This window comes from Scyliorhinus canicula, chromosome 2, assembly GCF_902713615.1.
Source record: "Scyliorhinus canicula chromosome 2, sScyCan1.1, whole genome shotgun sequence".
Taxonomy (NCBI): Eukaryota; Metazoa; Chordata; class Chondrichthyes; order Carcharhiniformes; family Scyliorhinidae; genus Scyliorhinus; species Scyliorhinus canicula.
In genome coordinates, this window is record NC_052147.1 from 130,224,598 (window position 1) to 130,233,899 (window position 9,302).

General features: G+C 48.5%; 1 protein-coding gene across 3 annotated transcripts in view; it reads left to right on the forward strand.

Moving 5' to 3' along the window:
- The window catches only part of LOC119958243 (caspase-8-like), an 85,885-nt gene extending 81,157 nt beyond the window's left edge, over positions 1 to 4,728 (forward strand). For all 3 annotated transcript variants that reach the window (XM_038786660.1, XM_038786667.1, XM_038786677.1), the window contains one exon: positions 3,979 to 4,728. In XM_038786660.1, the coding sequence (XP_038642588.1) occupies positions 3,979 to 4,126 (148 nt within the window). In that variant the 3' untranslated portion in view covers positions 4,127 to 4,728. The remainder of the gene's footprint in view (positions 1 to 3,978) is intronic.
- Positions 4,729 to 9,302: the final 4,574 nt, after the last annotated feature.

Sequence of the window (9,302 nt, forward strand, 5' to 3'; positions counted from 1 at the left end):
GTTCACTAATGTCCCATAGGGAAAGAAATCTGCCGCCCTTACCTGATCTGGCCTACATGTGACTAGCAATGTAGTTGACTCTTTAAAAAAAACACTCAGTTCTAGGGCAATTAGGGACAGGCAACAAATCCTGGCCTTGCCTGCGATGTCCCATGAAAGAATAAAGAAAATCACTTCCAACAACACCACAGTGCTACCTGTATCCCCTTTATATTTGGTGCAGTCTATTAAACAATAGGTGCAGTCTATTAAACAACTTTAACTCTTTCCCAACAATCATTAGGATAAGAATAGTGAGGTCACACCTGTGCTGACTTGGAGATGCGGCAGACGCGGGAGAGGGGTGGAACTTGGGGGAGCTGATGGTCACCGTCGCTACTCCATGGGACAGGTCCGGATTGGCGCCCAGTGTCCCCTCCTCCCGCTCGGTGCCCAGAGGGCCCTGGGGTTCGCCTTGGGATGAAAGGCAGCTGGTTTGCACCTCGGCTGCCCCTGAATCATCTGGTTATACCAGCCTTGGCAGAGCCCCATGGTCCGCACCATCATGTCGTCACCCTTAGCGATGCTCCTCAATGACTGGGATATACTCGGTAGTGGCGCGGCTATGCCCATCTGCAACTGGAACAAGCTCCGCAGCGTATCGGCCATTACCATATGAGAGTGGAACATGTTCCGCAGAACCTCATCAAAGTCAGCCTGGTACTGGGTGACATCCCCAAGTGAGGCAGACATTCTGTCGGGACTTTCAGCCATGGCCGTCACCGACTGAGTGACGCCTTGGACACATTCACTTTTTTTTTAAATTTAGAGTACCCAATTCGTTTTTTCCAATTAAGGGGCAATTTAGCGTGGCCAATCCACCTACCCTGCACATCTTTGGGTTGTGGGGGCGAAACCCACGCAAGCACGGGGAGAATGTGCAAACTCCACACGGACAGTGACCCAGAGCCGGAATCGAACCTGGGACCTCAGCGCCGTGAGGCATCAGGGCTAACCCACTGCGCCACCGTGCTGCCCCCTTGGGCACATTCACTAATGGTGCCGACATCGAGCACCAGGCTCTCCACTTTGGTCTCCAATCTAGCTGTGTTGGCCTCGGTGCCACGCATTGCTAGCGACATCAACTGCGCCTTAGCCTCTGGGACTCCTCCAAGTGGCTATGGGTCTGCTGGAGTGTCGCTGACATCTATCACTGAATGTCCCGGCCGCACCCGATCATCTCCATCAGCTGCAGAATTACCACTTCCATAGGCTCAGCAACAGGCTGGGACCTATTTGGGTCCTGGGATCCAACAGACCTCCGACTGCTATCTCGCCTGGGGATTCCTGCTTCCACCTGATGTACATCAGTAGCAGTGTGGTGCTCACCAGATTGTGCCCCTGAAGGCTGACCAGTAACATGTCTCACCGAGGTTTGTGCATCTGCGCCAGTGGAGGGTGGGATTGAGAGCTATGACATGACTATTATGGTGGCATCCTCGGAGCTCTCCTCCAATCTGATCTCCAGGGAGGCAGGAAAGGGGGCTGCCCAGGATGGGTCGGCGCCATCGGCTGGAGGATCTGCGGGAGAATGGACATGTGGTCAGTGGGAGGGATGGGTCAGTCAGTAAGGCAATTACAACTCAAGTTTGACAGATGCTACGGGTAGGGTCTGGTGGTTCCTCACCTCTGTGGTGTCCGCCAGCCTCTGCGCATTGGTGACCTCTCTATCCTCGGCCACACCAGTCACATTCAGGGCACACTTCTCGAAGGTGGTGAGATTCCTGGGGTGGGATTCTCTGAGCCTCTGCCGAAATCGCGCTCAGCGCGGAGGTGGAGAATGGGGTCTCAGACCCATGGCGCCAGGACGCGATTCTCCGCGGACCAAAGAATCGCCGCCCGCCTCGCGTGGTCGACACGGCGCCAGTTGGGGGCTGTTGAAATAGCCCCCTGCGGCGATTCTCCGTGATCGACCGGCCGTGTTCCACCAGCGTGGTTCCAACCTGGTTCCATCTGGCAGGAGCTCGGACCCGCGGCTGCACTGGCCGACCTGGTAGGTGGCGGCGGGGGGATCAGGTCTCATGACGAACAGGCCCGCGATCAGGGGCGACCGATCAGCGGACGTGCGCGATCCGGGGGGGGGCGCGTAATCTCCCGGCTGACCCGGTGTGTGGCTCCGCCATGATGCGCGAGGGGGGGGCAGCGCGAAAACGGCCGCCGCGCGCATGTGTGGACCCGCGGCCGGTAGTGCAGGGCCCCCTGTCGGCAGCAGGAGCTGCGCGCCGCATGCCGGGGCCCTGCTATCCTTCTTAAAGCCGGAGAATCACTCCGGACTTTTTGAAAAAAGTCTGGAGTGATTTGCGCCCGTTTTCCAGCGGGCGTAGTGGACATAGCCCCATTTTCGGACAATCCCGGCCCTGATGTCTGGCACACCCCTGCCAGTGTGGCCGTCTCCCAATACAGCTTTTCCTATGGATACACAGAGAGGGCATCGTTAGCCACACAGGTGGTTCACAGTGGTGGGTTGGGGTCTGTGAAGGAGGGGTTGGGGGTTGAAGGGAGGATGGGGTGGAGGAAGGGTCGAAGGGGATGAACTGGGAGGGGTAGACACTCCTGTTGGTTGGGGGGGGGGGGGGAGGTGGAGGGTGGTGGGGGAGGTGAGTTTTCATCTACTTACTCGTGCTGCCCGGTGTAGGTCATTGATCTTCGTCCTCCACTGGAGGCCAGTCCTCTTGGTCAACTCCCGAGTTCACCGCCAGCTCGTCCCAGGCAGCATTGGCTGCCCTATGGCTGACCCTCCTGGACCCTCGGGGGAAGAGGACATCCCTCCTGGACTGCACAGTGCTAGCAGCCTCCCTAGGTCAGCGTCCTTGAATCTTGGGGCTGGTCTCCTTGGTGGCATTATTCATTATTGTAAGCTGGCCGGGGTTGGCTGCTTAAATGCTGCTCGACCTTGTTAGCGGGGGAGGGGGCGCTGGCGAGCGCGGTCCCGGCGAATCAGCTGGCGAGCCTTCATTTGCAGCGAGAAGCTCGTGAAGCCTCGTTAAGTGGGCCAATTAACGTTGAATAGTGTTACCGGCCTCGCTGGGCCAAGCGCCGGGAAGCTCACGCTTATTCCCGCTGGCTACCACACTTAGAAATCTTTCCGGAGAATTACGACCAATGTTTGAAAGTTTTTTTTATTAGATTGTGTGTTAAGGGATATGGAACCCCAAGCTGGATTAACAGATTTAAGATACAGATCAGCCGTGATCTAATTGAATGTAGGAACAGGCTGAAAGAGCAGAGTGGCCTAGGCCAGGTCTTATATTCCATTCCTTTAAAGTTTGCCTTTTCTAAATCACATATAATTTTCATGTGGTTCTTTCTGCACTGTAAATTTAACATCACTATGACAAATGGTTCTTTCAGATTCTACTATTTACATTTTTTTTTCTTTTTATAAATTTAGTGTACCCAATTATTTTATTTCCAATTTAGGGACAATTTAGTGTGGTCAATCCACCTACCCTGCACATCTTTGAGTTGTGGGGGCGAAACCCACTCAAACATGGGGAGAATGTGCAAACTCCACACAGATAGTGACCCAGAATCGAACCTGGCAACTCGGCACCGTGAGGCAGCAGGACTAACCCACTGCGCCACCATGCTGCCCCCCTACTACTTACATATATAGGATGTTATCTTAAAAATGTATCTGCCTGATCTAAAATGCAATTTGCTTTCAACCTGTGCTCAAATTCTGTGGTCAAAAAAATGCAACACATTTAAGGCTTTTGGGTCAATAGACTCGGATCCATTGGAGAATTCTCAGTTTATCTTGGGGTTGACTGAAGTTACCCATTGCTGCATTGTTGACTCGCCACATCCTTCTTAATTCATTATGTTGTCTTCACCTTCCCCATTCATTCCAGGTTCTGTTGCAGACCCCCTAATAATAATCTGCAGCTTCTGTTGCTTGCTTACTGATACTTCTGCTTTATTTTTTTTCCTCCCCAGAGGGGACGACCTGCTTACAATTCTCACTGAAGTGAATCGGAGAGTAAGTGAAAAACACTCAAGTTTGAAGCAAATTCCAGAGCCAAGATTCACCCTGTCCAAGAGGTTGATACTTTCGCCCCCTTCCGCACAGCATTCAAACAGCTGATCCAACTTTGGGTGCATAGGAATGAAATCTTTGTATTTGTTATCTCAGAAGAAAATTCAGCAAGAGAGCTTGACTTTAGAAAACATTTCATCTACCATTGTATCCCAATTGGACCTGTGGTTATTTGGACCCTTACACACTTTCCAAACACATGAAATGGTCCTGGGGGTATTGATTGCTGTGTGTCGGGAGGTGCTGTGGCTGGTATACTGTTGCTGCCTGGAGCTTGGGATATCCCTTCTTGAAGGATGTACTGAGAGGATGGGTATTGCTTCTTTGTACATGCAGTTCAGTTTTTAACACTAAGCTAGTCCTGCATTTGGCCCACAACCCTCTATACCCAGCTTTCCCATATAATTTTCTAAATGCTTTTTAAAAGACAAAATTGTACCCGCCTCTACTCCTGCCTCTGGCAGCTCATTCCAGAGACTCACCATCCTCGGTGTGAAATAATTGGCCCTCCGCACCCTTTTGTATCTCTCCCCTAACCTAAACCTATGCCCTCTCATTTTGGATTCCCCTACATTTGGGAAAAGATGTTGACTATCAACCTTATCCATTCCCCTCATTATTTTATAGACCTTTATAAGATCACCCCGAAGCCTTCTACACTCCAGGGAAAAACGTCCCAGTTTATCCAGCCTCTCCTTATAACTCAAACGATAAAATCTCGGAGGCATCCTAGTAAATCTCTTCTGCACTGTTTCTAGTTTAATAATATCCTTTCTCTAATAGGGCGACCAGAACTGTGCACAGTATTCCAATTGTATACTAATTGTAGTGATCTCTGTATGTGCCTGACAAGGGGTTAATGTGCAATCAGCAGCACCACATGATCACTAGAGAGCCGGACCAACAAGGGTATAAAAAGCAACCACATTGTGTCTCCCTCAGTCTCTCTCTCTATCTCTCTCTCGGGTGCACTGTGACCAGGACAATATCAAAATAGTTCAGATGGCGAGTGGAGTTACATATAGTTACTGTAGTTAGATATTGTTAACCTTATCACTAGTATCAAAGTTAAAGTAAAGAACTCATGCACTTGTTGTTATAGTTACTCAATAAACCTTTGTTGTTACTGGATGCGTTTGAGTCTTCTTCATCGAGATTCAGAAGACCTCACCATCAACCAAGGATTGAGTAGCACGAGTTACCTACCACACAGGTAACAAAACACTAATGTCTTGTACAACTTCAGCAAGACGTCCCAACTCCTGTATTCAATGTTCTGACCAATGAAACCAAGCATGCCGAATGCCTTCTTCACCACCCTTCCCACCTTTGACTCCACTTTCAAGGAGCTATGAACTTGTACTCCTAGATCTCTTTGTTCTATAACTCTCCCCAACTCCCTGCCATTAACTGAGTAGGTCCTGCCCCGATTTGACCTACCTAAATGCATCACCTCACATTTATCTAAATTAAACTCCCCTCTGCCATTCATCGGCCCACTGGCCCAATTGATCAAGATCCTGTTGCAATCCTGGATAACCTTCTTCACTGTCCACTATGCCACCAAACTTGATATCATCTTCAAACTTACTAATCATGCCCTAAATTCTCGTCCAAATCATTAATATAAATAACAAATCATAATGGACCCAGCACTGATCCCGGAGGCACACCGCTGGTCACAGGCCTCCAGTTTAAAAAACGATCATCTACAACCACTCTTTGCCTTCTGTCATCAAGACAATTTTGTATCCAATTGGCTACCTCACCCTGGATCCTGTGAGATTTAACCTTATGCAGCAACCTATCATGTGGTACCTTGTCAAAGGCCTTCATGTAGACAACATTGACTACACTGACATAATTTACCTTCTTGATTACCCCTTCAAAAAACTCAATGAAGTTCGTGAGACATGATGTTCCACTGAGGCGACCATCAATTCACGCGAAACAGAGTGTAGATGTAAACTGTGGCTTTAATCGACCAGAACAGTGCCTGCCTGCGACTGCTCTGCTACTGAGAGCCGCCTACAGGGTTACTGCTCTCAAGGGGGTGGAGCCAGGGGCGGAGCCCACAAAGGCACCAACATGATACATTCCAGGTAATATCTTACAGTGGTCCATAGGTGGAGCCCTCATGGCCAACAGCGAGATACATGGTGAATGGTTAATGCAATACGTTCACCACACCACTCACAAAGCCATGCTGACTGTCCCTAATCAGTCCTTGCCTCTCTAAATGCCTGTAGATCCTGTCTCTCAGAATACCTTCCAACAACTTACCCACCACAGACGTTAGGCTCACCGGTCTGTAATTCCCAGGCTTTTCCCTGCGGCCCTTCTGAAACAAAGGCACAACATTTGCTACCTTCCAATCTTCAGGCGCCTCACCTGTGACTTCGACGATTCAAATATCTCTGCTAGGGGAAGAGCAATTTCCTCCCTCGCCTCCCACAATATGCTGGGATGCATTTCATCAGGTCCCGGGGATTTATCTACCTTGATGCGCTTTAAGACTTCTAGAACCTTCTTTGTTATACACTCCTCAAGACATCACTATTTATTTCCCCAAGTTCCTTAACATCCATGCCTTTCTCAACACTAAATACCAATGTGAAATGTTAATTTAGGATCTCACCCATCTCTTGTGGATCCGCACATGGATGACCTTGTTGATCCTTAAGAGGCCCTACATTCCCCCTCAATGCTCTTTTTCCTCTCTGTTTTTCTTGGGAGACCTTGAATGTATGATCAAGGGCCCATGGGGCAAGGTGCTGGTATGGCAGAGGATTGGCTGACTGGCAGAAGGCAGAGAATAGGGACAAAGGGGTTCTTTTCAGGATAGCAGCCGGTGACTAGTGCTGTTCCGCAGGGATTAGTGTTGGGACCACAGCTATTCACGATATACATGAATGATCTGGAAGAAGAAACTGAGGGCATTGATGTTAAGTTTGCAGATGATACAAGTATATGTAGAGGGACGGGTTGTGTTGAGGAAGCAGGGGGGCTGCAGAAGGACCTGGACAGGCTAGGAGAGTGGGCAAAGAAGTGGCATTTGGAGAACTATGTGGAAAAGTGTGAGGTTATGTACTTTGGTAGGAAGACTAGAGGCACAGACTATTTTATAAATGGGAAAAGGCTTTGGAAATCAGAAACACAAAGGACTTAATAGTTCTAGTTCAAGATTCTCTTAAGGTTAACATGCAGGTTCAGTTATAAGACATAGGAGCAGAATTGGGCCAGTCGGCCTATCAAGTCTGTTCCGCCATTCAATCATGGCTGATATTTTCTCATCCCCATTCTCCTGCCTTCTCCCCATAACCCCTGATCCCCTTCTTAATCAAGAACCTATCTATCTCTGACTTAAGGACACTCAGTGATTTGGCCCCTACAGCCTTCGGCGGCAAAGAATTCAACAGATTTGCCCGAACATGGTGCGGAAATTTTTTCCTGAACTCACCTGATAATTCCGAGCAGATGCATCCTGGAGATGTGTGTGCATGTGTGCACCATTTCATATGTTTTCATAGCTTATCCTGTTCTCCCTTGTTCTATGGTGGGGCTTATAGAGGAATCAAGTTATCTCTAATGATTGACTTAGAACATAGAACGATACAGTGCAGTACAGGCCCTTCGGCCCTCGATGTTGCACCAACATGGAAAAAAACTAAAGGCCATCTAACCTACACTATGCCCTTATCATCCATATGCTTATCCAATAAACTTTTAAATGCCCTCAATGTTGGCGGGTTCACTACTGTTGCAGGTAGGGCATTCCACGGCCTCACCACTCTTTGCGTAAAAAACCAACCTCTGACCTCTGTCCTATATCTATTACCCCTCAATTTAAGGCTATGTCCCCTCGTGCTAGCCACCTCCATCCGCGGGAGAAGGCTCTCGCTGTCCACCCTATCTAACCCTCTGATCATTTTGTATGCCTCTATTAAGTCACCTCTTAACCTTCTTCTCTCTAACGAAAACAACCTCAAGTCCATCAGCCTTTCCTCATAAGATTTTCCCTCCATACCAGGCAACATCCTGGTAAATCTCCTCTGCACCCGTTCCAAAGCTTCCATGTCCTTCCTATAATGAGGTGACTTGAGCCGGTTGTTCTCCTGTGCCCCTCTATCTTTGTGTTTGTTGAATCGTTTTTTTCTTGGCTCACTGCAATGTATTTATTTTATAGTTTTGTTGCATTGTTTGCAAAAAAAGTGATATTCCTTTCGTGCATGCTAGTTCATCTACAACGTTGCAAAATCTTGAGCTAAGCACATGGATGTCAGGGGCTTTTATCCAAATATTTGAGGAAAACTTTGCTGTTTTGTAAAATGTTTCAAGGTATTGGTTTTAGATGAAGGATAATGAAGGAAATGCAACAAGCCGAGCCAAAGGGTTCATGCGGAATTATCAAGACTTAGAGTCGGACCCAAGGCCGGCACTGTGAGAGCAAGCAGGAAAACTAAAGCCAAAGCTGTTGGATCCAGGAAGTCTGTGCGACAGAAAGGAACAATGGACTCTCACGTGGAAAGTTTGAAAACAATGTTCCTCAGCAAGCAGCTGGAAACTATGGTTGAAGCTCTGTGCACCAATACGAGCTTCAGCAGCATCCTCAGTGAAACTTTACAGGATCCTGTTTCTCTGCTAGCCACCTCCAGCTTTGAATTAAATCAGCTCAGGAACGACATAATACAGCCTGACCTCAAATTGAGATACACACCTTTGTGGACTCCAATCCTTCCCAAGTCATTTATACAACTTTTAAGTTGACATAGAATTTTTCGAGCTACATAACAGGTCCATGTGTTTTCACATATAATTTGTTCCTGAATTTGGCATGGTGGCAGTGGTTAGCACTGCTGCCTCATAGCTCCAGGGACCTGGCTTTGGTTTCCTCAGAGTTCTCCGGTTCTCACCCACAGAATGTGCCGGTTAGGTGGATTGGCCATGCAAATTTGCCCCTTATAGTCCAAAGAAGTGAAGGCTAGGTGGATTGAACATGATCATGGGATTATGGGGATAGGACAGGGGAGTGGGCCTTGGTAGAGTGCTCTTTTGGAGGGTCGCTATACTGAGGAGTTCCAGCGAGTGGAGCTTCTCTGTGCACAAAATGGGGCTATGTGCAGCCTTGGCTGCACGTTTCCCGCTGAAGCCCCTTATCGAATGCGAGTGATGTTTTTGTTTATTATGTATTTTATTCCAAACACATTCAGAAGTATGAAAGCAT